This window comes from Ochotona curzoniae, unplaced genomic scaffold, assembly GCF_017591425.1.
Source record: "Ochotona curzoniae isolate NIBS_2020 unplaced genomic scaffold, NIBS_Ocur_1.0 contig_4514, whole genome shotgun sequence".
Classification (NCBI taxonomy): domain Eukaryota; kingdom Metazoa; phylum Chordata; class Mammalia; order Lagomorpha; family Ochotonidae; genus Ochotona; species Ochotona curzoniae.
In genome coordinates this window covers 1,108,981-1,121,439 of record NW_024466312.1, presented here as the reverse complement: position 1 = coordinate 1,121,439, position 12,459 = coordinate 1,108,981, and the positions used below count along the sequence as shown (strand labels likewise).

At 37.7% G+C, this 12,459-nt stretch overlaps 1 protein-coding gene across 1 annotated transcript in view; it reads right to left on the bottom strand.

Moving 5' to 3' along the window:
* Positions 1-12,459, bottom strand: part of SPAG16 (sperm associated antigen 16) — an 832,484-nt gene that overhangs the window by 784,979 nt on the left and 35,046 nt on the right. The window contains exons 5-7 of the mRNA XM_040986437.1: positions 4,945-4,965; positions 4,148-4,202; positions 2,653-2,748 (exon numbers count right to left, since the gene is read on the bottom strand). Of these exons, the coding sequence (XP_040842371.1) occupies positions 2,653-2,748; positions 4,148-4,202; positions 4,945-4,965 (172 nt within the window). The remainder of the gene's footprint in view (positions 1-2,652; positions 2,749-4,147; positions 4,203-4,944; positions 4,966-12,459) is intronic.

The window sequence follows — 12,459 nt, the reverse complement described above, 5'->3', positions numbered from 1 at the left end:
ATACTATTTAGTCCAGAGCAATCAGCAAGCAAGTGGGGACTTGGCTCATATAGTAATTCCTTCCAACAATCTGAATGGAACCTCAAAGTGGATTCTCCCTCAGAGGCTCAGACTACAACTCAATATGACTAAAGCAATAAATGGAATAAATAGACTTTATTGAAATTTTACCTAATTTCAATCTTTTATTATGGTTTAGGTATATAATTGAAATTCATTTTCTTCCACAAAGATCAAATCTCCAAATTAGTGTTTATAATGTGTTCTGCTTTTTCTATTAATTATATTTATGAACAAGCAGATAAATTCTTGAATTTCTGAATGCACCAGGGGGATGAATTGCATATGGCTGACAGGAAAAAAAAGTGGGAGTAGATTTTTGTGAAAGTGCAACTTATTATGTAAGTTGCTAGCCTTTCTTTGTCAGTTTTGGTAGAACCCAAATCCTTAATCAAGAACAGTTCATTATTTAATGATGTGTGACAGCACTAAATCCATAAATAACACTAGAAAAAGTCACTACATTGGTTCAATTCTTTTTCTTCTCTAGGAAAAGCCATTTTCTGAAGTTAAACAAGGCACCACATATGTTGGCACAACAGTAGTCAAACTGAATAATCAGGCAACTCTTGTAACAAAATAGGACTGAAATTTTACTAATTCCTTCCTCAGGATGTGGCTTTCTGTTTGTCCCTTTTTAAAAAAACATTTACACATTTCCAAGGTAGAGTCACAGAGGGAGAAGAGCAGACACAAAGCAAGAGAGGTCTTTAATCTAGCAGCTCATTCCGCAGCTACACACAAGCACTGGGATTGGGACAAGCTGAAGCCAAGCTTTTGGAACTTTGTCTGACTCCCACATGGAAACAGGGGTCATCCTTTGCTCTATTCCCAGGCAATTAGCAGGGAGCAGGATTTCAAGTGGAGTAGCCAGGATACAAAACTGGTGCCTTTAGGGATGTCAGCACTGTAAGTGGCACCTTAACCTTCATTACAGCACTGGCCCCTCTTTATTCTTAACATGGCCTTTTTGAACAGAAATTGCAGTTGCAAGGATTTCAACATTCAAACCTGCAAATGGTTTAGGAATTTAATATCTTTACAGACTCTGAACATTCAAATTTTAATCTTCAAAATTATAGCATGGGGTTGTATGTGGGGATTCTGGCCAGTACAGGAAAAATGCTACCTTAACATAAATGAAGAAGTGGAGCCCTCTGTTCCATATAAAATGTGAGCAAGCACAAATGCCCTGAGGCAACAATGTGACTGGCCTGTCCTTCAGACATGAGGCCAGACTGTCCCTTCATACAGTAAATTAGTGCCTTGATTTTTGGAAATAATGGATGTAAATATGTCAACTGGACCAGCGGCAAGGTAATTATGCTTATAAATAAACCTACTACAACAACAGCCAGTCTGCTTACACATTGTGTCTGCATCTCACTAGCCGCCGCAGGCATCTATAGTGTCCAAAGACTGAAATATTTATGGTTTTAACAGAAGAAAGTTGCAGATCTCTAAACTAGACCAACAAAACTATTTAAGCATTTGACGTTGGCTTTAAGAGAGCCGTAAAAACTGCCACATCTGGTAAGTAGTAGGCAAGGGATATCAAAGAATAGATAGGCTCTTACAAACATAAAAACAGCATGGTCCCTCAAATGTATTCAGTTTCTCCTCATTTGCAGTGAGTCACTAATCTACCTCCTGAGCATTCAAATAAGCATTTCCATTTGGTAGTAGACCTTCCTGAGCACTCCTAGCTGGGTATAGCTATATGCCAGGGGACAAAGGACGCATAGAATGTTTCCATGGAAAGGCACTGAGGAAGACCTCTCAGTTTTGCTCCAAAGAGTCCATCTTCTCAATTTTGACTGGGTATTTGGAATAGAATTAGTGGGTTTCTAGAGTTAGGCACTTTAAAAAAACACAGAAAAATTGGCATAGGGAATAATAGTAGAAGAAATCTATTTTATTTTGCACAGAGGAAGTCAAATTTACAAGCAAATGTCACAATTCTCTTCATTTTTTTTTCAAAAGGAAAAGGTTTAATTATTGAAAAAAGCATCCTCTTTACCTACTAATAGTACAAAAATATAAAGAGCTTTAAAAATATTTTTGCTAATATATTATTTTCAATTTTTAAGTTTTCAATTTTGTGCATGTTGTCAGTTTTACACCCTTTTAATTGGTTATAATCTAAACGCATCTCCCATCATATTCCTTAATAAGTTCATAAGCCTTCCAAAGTCTTATTAATATATTAAGCATTCCATACTGGATATTGAATAATTTCAAAAGAAACAGGAAACACAAATACTTTAAAACCCAGACTGCAGAATTTGTATATTGTGCAAAATCTCAAACATGAGCACTGAAAATACTTGGTTGAATCTCAATTGAGATAAATCAGGCAGTAATCTGAGAGAACCTATGACTGTGACAAGAGTGACCTTAATAACAAAATAGTGACTGCAAGAGCTTGCAGTAAGTGAAGACTTGATGTAAAAATGAGAGAAACGAAAAAGAAATTATATCGATGCAGCATTTACCAAGTTAAGTGTTTGCATTTTAAATGACATTCAAAATTCATATTGAAAGTACTATTCCCAAACTATAGGCTACAAGTGTGTTGTTCACAATTCTTACCAAAATTTGAGTATCAGTAGCTTGTTCTTGGACCACCTGAATAGCTTTTGCAAGATCTTCTTCACTTTCTGGAATACTAAAATTGTTATCTGGTATCTAAAGCACAGAAAAAGGAAAAGGAGAGGTGAGCATAAATATAAGAAACCATTCAGAAATCGCCCTTTTATTATGAAAGGACACATTCTGAAACCTGAAACATTCTTTGGGGACTTAAACCAGTGGGTAGTAGCTGACCCTATGCAATTATATAATGCTTTTCCTACACATACATTTTTATTTATAAATTACACATAAGAAGGTGTTAATAAAGGCTATAGGTAAAATACCCCGAAAGTATATCACAATGTAATTCTTTAAAACTTATGAACTGTGCATTTCTCAAGTTTTCCATTTAATATTTTCAGACCGCACTTTACCATATATGATGGAAACAACAGGAAATTTGCACATCGGCTGAGTTCTGAATCTTACTTCAGAAACAATTTTTCTTCACAAAGCAAAGGAAAAGAAATACACTTTATAAAAGATATGATACTATCATAAAGACTATGAGAAACGAGTGAGGAAAAACAGACAACTTTGAGATTTGCGTGTAAAAACCATTCAATCCCACGTCTAAGATCATGCATAACTACTTTTACTTATAATGACAAGTGTCACCTGACAACTCTGCTGAAAGGTTTGAGGCTGTCTGAATACCACCCTGCCTCTCAATCTCAGATTTCCTCCACCATTACTTTTTAATAACTATGAGCAATGCAACCTAGTTTATTAAAAACAAAATTCAGTCAGAGCTAAAATCTTCAAAAATGTAATGGTTGTTAACTATGAAATTAATGATAGCTAACACCACATATTTTTAATTGTCATTTTAAGTCATTTACATTTATCAACTCATCCAATAACTTTATGTGGGACATATAATTGCCATTTTACAAATAATGGTAAAAAGTCTCTCCTTTGCGTCCTCTCTGGCCCACCGAAGCCAAAAAGGACCAGACTGGCTTACACAGTTTCTATCACAGTTTCTGCCACACGAAGGAGCTTATGCTCCAAGTCTCAGAAGCAAAGCTGAATCTCATGGGAACAGTAAGCTGTAGGAGAGCTTTGGAATGGGAACAATAGATCAGAAGGAAGCCTGAGCCCTGAGCTGCATCCCAGAGGACAACACCTGGGGTGCCCTGTCCAGGGCAGCTCTGGGGACAGGAAATGCCTCCTGGACAGAGACGATGAGTCCATTCATGACACGCATCCACTAGCAGATGATAAGGAGCACAAAAAAGGGGAAAACTAAAGCCACCAAATGTGTTATGCAATCTCAGTGTCTGAATAGAATTCACACATCTTAACCAGCTGATGTTGGCTGAATTTAGTGCAAAAATCACTATATCTAAAGGAAAAATAATCACTGCGTTGTTGCAAAAAAATAAAAAGAATAGCTCATGAAATGACTATATTTAAATTGCAAAGTAAATTCCTAAAATCAGCACATTACCTCTTCATATTCATACTCATCTTCAGATGCTTCAGTTATGGTGACCTCTGCATTTCTTGTCAAGATTGAATATCCAAAATATGAAATAAAATTACTATATCAAATATTCATTTGACCTTAAAATATAGTACTCAATTATACTATGAGGAAGTTCAAATTTACATTTAACTTACTTCAAAAATTTTTCTTACAATCTACAAACCTAAACATATAACATTTAAATTAGCATTATTGCTTTGTGTAACCCAAAACCATGAAAAGTTACAGTTTTATATGTCTGTCAAATGATTTACAACTTCATTTTAATGGGTCTTACAAACATGAGGGTACTTCAAAATACTCAAAGACTCTGTATTTTAAAATATATTTATCTTCATGCAAAAAAGTTGCAACTCATGCAGTTTTTCTATATTTCTTATTTTCCACAAACTCTTTGAAGGTTTCCCCACACACATTCTATCACAGAGTAATTTAAGTTTGAAAAAATTAGTGAAAAAAATTATTTTCTTTCTTTCCCATTTATCTTGAATTATACTAGGTTTTCCATAGCTTCTGAGTCAACTATTCACAATCAACATTTTTTATTCTGAATGAGTGAAGCAGAAAGTACATCTATATCAAAACAGAGCCGAAGAACATATTTTATAGTTTTTTGCAATAAAATTCATGTAAATCTCTACTTTTATCTTTATATTGCAACTTAAATTAAATTTTCTTTACAGGGAAGGTGATCCAACACATAGCATACTCTAAGCAAAATAAATCAGGAACATGAAGGCAAATATTACATAACTTACATGAAGATAAATAGTACATAACTTCAGTAATTCTGGAATCTGAAGAAAATGTCCAATATGCAGCAATAGGCAGAAGATTTGGTTACCAGGAATCACGACATGGGGGGGGCGGGGTGGGGAATGGCAAAATGGTCAAATGGTCAAATGGTATGGTATAAATTTTCAATTACTATGAAATGAATAAGTTCTGGGGACCAAATGTGTACCATAGTGACTACACTTAAAAATAATGCATCATATGATTGAATTAGATAGATAGATACTGATATAGAAGACAGTTTTTTTTTCTAATCTGAAAGGCAGAAAAAGAAAGATCTCCCATTTGTCACTTTACTCCCCAAATGCCTACAACAGCTAAGTCTAGACCAGGCTGTAGCTTGCAACCTGAAATATATCCAATTCTCCCACCTGCATGGCAGGAACCTCCTACCCGGAAATCATCTTCCACTTCCCAGCCTGCGCTTGAGAAGGAAGCTGGAAACAGAAGTGGAGTCCAGGACTCCAAAGCAGGCCATCTGATGTGGCACATAGGTGTCTGCAGCATTGTCATAGCTGCTGTGCCAAATGTCCACCCAAGAATATTGGAAATTTGCAAATGCAACAAAGAATTCTTACTACAAAAACATAAATTAGAAAAACAACTTCATGAAGTAGACACATTAAATAAACTATATTTTGACAATCACCTCATGATACATCTCAAAATGTCAGTTTGTACATCTTAAATGTATGCATTTTGTCAACTGCATTGTACTAATGTTAAGAAACATAAATAATAACATAATAAGCACTTATTATCTCATAGTTGCTGTGGATCAAGAATTTAGTAGTGGCTTAGGAGGATTTCTTTAAGATGTTTTATTATTATCAGTTATTAGAAAGATTTACAGAGAGAGGAGAAACAAAGATCTTCCATCTGCTGGTTACCCCCAGATGAGGGCAAGGGTCAGAGCTGAGACAATCTGAAGGCAAAGCAAGAAGCCAGACGCTTCATCTATGCATTCCATGTGGACGCAGGGTCCCAAAGACTTGGACCATCTGTCACTGCTTTCCCAGGCTATAGGCAGTGATGGGAAACCGAGCAGCTAGGACTGACACCAACACCCATTCGGATGCTGGCTCTTCAATGTGCAGGATTAGGCTATTGAGCCACAGCACTAGCCCCAAAAGGAGGATACTTTTGCCTTTTTTTCTGCCCAAATATTATTATTTACAATACAGTTTTGTAGGAATAAGGGCTTGTCTCCTCCCCTTCCTTTCCTTCCTTTCCCTTCTCCCCTCCCAACCATTTACAGAAGGAGGATTTCTGACTGGGTCTCTCATGAAATTACAGTCAACACAACAGCCGAGCTGCAGCCATTCAGGGGCTGACACAAGGCAGGTGACTCACAGACACTGGGCTGGTTGCTGGATGGAGGCCTCAGTTGCACCTCACTTGGGTCTTCCCTATGCTGCTGAAGCATCCTCAAGACACCAAAGCCAGGAGGTTGAGGAGAGGTAGAAGCCACAATGTCTTTGGTGATCAGGTTTCAGATATTATAATAATATCATATCAGTTAATAGGCCAACCCTATTCACTACAAGAAGACTACACAAGAGTGTGAATACTAGGAAGTAGGCACCATTGGACATTATTTGAGAAGCTACCACACTACTCTGTAGTGTGTCAAGAGTATTGAAAAGGAATTAATATAGGAAAAGCATTTAGGATTATGCTCTGGTTACAGGAAATGATATGAAGAATTTATGATTATTTTCCTCACTATGGAAAAGGAATGAATATTAATGGAGTAATGCCATACTTCTCACAGGCCCTAGTTATCCCTATGTTAAGATGAGTGGATAAATAAAAAGCATTCTAAATTTCCCTTAAATTCTAGACTTACATTTTTCAAATATACCTAGTAAGACTTCCAAATACTCAACTAGCCGAGGTCAGCCTCTTTTCTGGGGAAATGCGTTCCCCCTCCTAAGATATCAGTGTGGTTTTTGTTTTTTTTTTTTTTGGTAAGCAGTCACTTTTCTGAAAATCATCAGAAAAGCAATGCCACCCTTCATCATATATATTTAACAATGAATTTCAAAAGAAAGTAAATATTCAAAAGCCTTTGGGACAGACTGTAAAACTGTAACTAAGCCAACAACTGGCAAAATTATACAAGGAAAGGTGTTATAGCATAAGTTGTTAAACATGGCAACACATAGAGGAACAAAGTGATTTGTTCTCAAAGCATTGGAAATGTCAAACAACACTTGCATGTTTCTTTCCAGAAAAATCTCCCAGGCAACAGCTTTTAATAGTGAATATATTGTTTCCCTAAACAAAAAAAAAAAGATTGAGGAAAAATAAATTCTTTTTATGAAGCCTATTATTTCATATGAACCATAACATATTTATTTTCATAGAAACCTTGTAATGTTGAATGTTAGTGATACAGCCATCTCTAAATTGAAGTATCTGAATCATGGTAATTAAGAGGTTGGCACAAGATCATGCAGCTACAAGGGACAAAAAACAAGTTTTTGAATACAGATGCCATAAATTCTCTTCTATACCATACCATCACTAGAGTGACACAATATTAACATGCTATGTCATTTTTACCAAATTCCTAATTATATATTCATCTATTTGTTTTCAAACTTCCTAAGTGTCAAGCTACTAATAGCTAAAAACAAATCACTTAAACGGCTTATTATAGAGACCTCACAGGAGGCAGAATTATAACATAACTGCATACCAACACACTAAAATTCTTGTACGCAAAGATAAGGTACAATCAGATAAAAGGTCAGGTAAAGCACCAAGAACAGAAAGTTATTCTTTTCAATTGCTACTTTTTAACTATCCATAATATAATCTGAACATAAAATTTTCCCAGAAGTAACTCATTTTAAGTGTAATATTGCAGTGTTGATGGAGAAACTAAAGCTTCCCGTGTTAAAACAGCAAACATCCCATGACTTCTCTGAATCTTCCAGTGAGGTACATGATGGAATAAAAGAAGTTAAACATCAGCTCACGCCATCTCACTCTTAAATCTGATCAAAGCCAAACGTCTGATGTTCCCTGGAGACCTCATGTATTCTGATTGCTTTGTCCAATCATACTCAGTCAAGAAAATAATGAAAACCTACCTATGAAAACCTAGAAGTTAATGCCATCACAGCTTTTAAAAAGGCTTGTGTGTCCTACAGAACCACTTCTTCATATGTGTAGGAATATTTAAATGGCTGGAGCCAGGGAGCAAACTGGATTCCTTATGATTTTGAAGTAATAGAATAATAGGGCTTTCTTCTCAATATTTACTGTGCAAAATGTGGAGAAGTGATAAGGCTAAGGAAAAATTGTGATCCTCAGATGATCGGGTCAGCACCTCCCTGGGGGGAGGGACAACTGACTTATGATATGTTGGTTGGAGAGGGACAGTGGGTTACTACAGAGCAGCAGATATAGCTACCTCAAGCTGCATTCACTCACATACGGGATGCAGCACTGTGGGCATGGGAGAAAATTGAAACTGGGTCTGAATTTGCAGGCAGTTATACAAAAGTTATCCAAGGAGCCAGGGAATCTTATGCTGACTTTACAGGACTTTTGACAGACTCCATAGAAAAACAAGTTAGGGGAGACAGCACTAGGAAATTATTATTAAAGGAACTGGCCTTTGATTATGTGAAACAGCAATGCCAGACTGTTATTCGTCGTCCTATAAAAGAAAGAATCTTCTGGGTTACCTCAAAGCCTGTGGCAACACAGGGACATTTAAACACCTTGCCCACCTAGCAGCACTTCAAACTTTACAATATTATAATTTTACATAATTATAATTGTTTAGTTCCATTGTTCAATAACCTTTCATAAGCATTAAGTATATTAATTACAATAACTTCATAATAAATTATGATATCTAACCAAAAAAAAGCAAAATGAATGCTAAATGTTTTAACTGTAGCAAGCCAGGACACCTTAGAAAAAATTGCCGAATGCTTCTTTCAACTCAAAACTACCATGTTAATACTTTTAACAGTCACTCCCTTGGAATATGCCCTAAGTGCCAAAGAGGTGGCACTGGAAAAAAGAATGTAAATCCAAATTTGATCGTGATGGCAGATGCCTTTGACCAGAGGACTCCTGGAGGAGCCAGTCCCAGGTCCCAAACATTCAGAGGTTTACAAAGCAGAGGTTTACAAAAATCCTATTCAATTTGTGTCTGCGGAGAAGCTACAGACTTAAAACTGGAATGCACTTTGGCATGAATGCTTCTACACATCTGTCCAGCTGACTAGCAATACACGAACGAACACATAAGCAAATTCTAAAGTAATTCTGTATCCATCTGAGAAAAAATAAAACCACAAAAAGGAAATAGTAGAAATAAAGCAACCAGCCTGCCATCACCAGGATCCCACATTGGAGCCGGTTTACACCTCAGTGGCTCCATTTCCAACTCCTTTCTCTGTTTATGGTCTGGTAAAGCAGCAGAAGATGTCTCAAAGCCTTGAGAACCTGCTCCCATGTGGGAGACCGGGAAGAGGCTCCTGGTTCCAGGCTTCTGACTTCAGATCAGCTCAGCTCTGGTCATTGAGGCCGCTTGGGGAGTGAATCAACAGACAGATAGATCTTCTCTATCTCTGACCTCTCTGTATATCTAAATTTCCAATAAAAATTTAAATAAATAAATACCACAGACTTGACTCCATGCTTCTTATCACTCACAGCACAAGGGAAGATTTAGGGGCAAAAGCCATTGCTTAACAGCCTGATCTCCATCAGTAGGCACTAGGATCCCACATGGGTGTCATTTTGTTTACCAATTGCTTCACTTCCCACGCAGCTCCCTGCTGGTGTCACAGGAAAGCAGTGACACATGGTCCAAGTCCCCGGGACCCTGTGCCCACATGGGAGTTCTGGAAAAGGATCCAGGCTTTTGACTTTGGATTGGCTCAGTTGTGATCACTGCTGCAATGTGGGGAGTGAACCAGAGAATAGGAGATACATTTCTCCTCTCTGTAAATCTGCCTTTCCAAAAAACAATAAAGTGAGCAATATAATCAAGTACCTGTTCAACACCACCATGTGTGAAAAAGTTTAGAGCACTGTTTTAAACAATAATTTTGCCAATCTGGAAAAGTCCAATTCATCAAAAATTGTCTGAAAGACAATCCCCTTTACTCTGGATCTACTTTTACTGAGTAACTGCCTCACCTGTGATTTAATTCCTTACAAGAGTCTATGATCACCATTCACAAACACATCAGTTATTTTTACCCCTGTGGGATCAGAAACTGACATTCTGGCTTGAAATCAGTTTCTCAATACCAAGCTGATTCTGTGCCCTTATAAAAATGCCTTCCTTTTCTGCTTATGTCCTTCAAAGAACATGGTTGAATTACAGTCACAAAATTTCTTTCACCCCATCCGTTGCCCTCACATCTGGCTCTTGCTTTCCACCTGTATGTCCTTGACCATGTATCATTTTCTATTCTGCTTGTGCGCAGAATAACTTTCTGTTATTTCTCTTCTGTTTCTGCCCTCAAGCCCAGTCTGTGGTACCATCCACTGCAGGCCAGGTCTGTACTCTCAAGTCATGGCATATACGCAGACCACGGCTCCCATTTATCACCAGTACTACTCGCTTTGGAAGGACTTCAGCAGCACTCATGATTTTGCTAAACATAAATGGTTTCCTTGGTATGTGACTTTGTGGCTGTGTTCACTGATGGTTGTTCCACTAATAGATAGGACCTAGATCCCAGCACTGTATGTCTCATAAGCAAGTGGAACACCCACCCCCGAAACTGTGAGGCAGCCCTCCACTCCGCACAGCATTACATAACACACCTGCTAGAAGCTTCCAAGAACGATTGCAGCTGACCTAATGGAGCAGAGCCTGTGCTGACAGTTTGTGTAAGGAGTCACATACCAAAGTCTTGTAATGAGCCAGAAACCAGCGAATACTTTTCAGATGTGATCAGAGTACAAAATTCCCTTCACTCTCATGTATTTCTCTGCCACATTTGTAGGCGGTGGTCACTGCCAGCAGCAGCATCTTTATAAAGAACTAGAGTGAAACATATAGCTAATTATGTTTTACATGATTTCCCAAAGCTACAATAGACAAAAATCACTTTGCAATCTTAGCCATCCCTTCAGCACTAATGTACACAGAGGCAGTCTAAAATCTAGTGTTAACTCCTCCATGATCAACATTTTACTTATTAAATTGAAATAAAAGTGCTGTAAATAGTAGGCTTCATGGTCATGGTCCTTTTTCTTGGGAGGCCCAGTTTATATAAAGTAAGTTAACTAAACAATAGACACCAAAGAGAGCATAACCAACCAACCAACACCCGGCATGCTTGCCAGCTCCCTGCTGTCTGCCATCAAGTTTTCATGAGGTCTCACAGTTCTCACTATTGCATATCAGGAGTCACTACCAATTCAACAGAATTGGCAAGACTGGACATTTATTAGCCATATAAGACTCATAAAGTAACATATAAGACTCAGTTCTCATGATATATGGCAGCAAAACTGTTTCCAAATTCCTTGCTAGTTTTTAAAACAGAGAAGACCCAGCAGCATGGCCTAGATGCTAAAGCCCTCACCTTGCAAGCCCAGGATCCCATATGGACACCGGTTCTAATCCCGGCAGCACAACTTCTAATCCAGCTCCCTGCCGGTGGCCTGGGAAAGCAATTAAGGACAGCCCAAAACCTTGGGACCCTGTACCTACATGGGAACCTGGGAGGAAGTTCCTGGCTTTGGATTCGGCACAGCACTAGCTGTTGCGATCACTTGGGGAGTGAATCATCGGACAGATCTTCCTCTCTGTCTCTCTTCCTCTCTGTATATCTGACTTTCCAATAAAAATAAATCTGTTTAAAAAGAGAGAGAAACATGTACTATCTTCTTTCTATTCTTTCCATTTAATCAATTATGAGAATGTTTATATTTAACGAAAAAAAATTTTTAAGTTTAAAAAAATTAAATCACACAATCAGAACAAAAGCTCAATTTTAACTAAATTCATGTTTCCTTCCTTCGCTCCCTTCCTCCCTCTCTCCCTTCCTCTTTTCCTCTCCCTCCTCTCTCATAGATTTTTACAGTCTAGCCCTATATATTGCCAAAAGGATCCTAGATTAATCTATTCCAGATTTCTTACAGCCGTAATGATAGCTAAGAACAGAACTATGTAATATATGCATGTTTTTCACCTTGTAGCAGCTTAAAACATGACTGCAACTCTATTGTGAAGTAGAAGAGGCAAGGAGGCTACAGGGCAAGGGTGCTGCAGCTCATGAATTGTTTTTATGACTACAGTCTGTGACCCTTTATAATGATAATCCTCATCATGTACCCTGACTCTATTGTTTGTGCCACATTGGTCTACCCATGTTGTATATGTTTGAATGACCAAGAGCGGAAAAGCGATGATTTCCTGGAGGATTCCAGTCAATCTCTTTTCCAAACCACTGTTTGGTATTATTAGCCCGTTGTTTACTGAACTG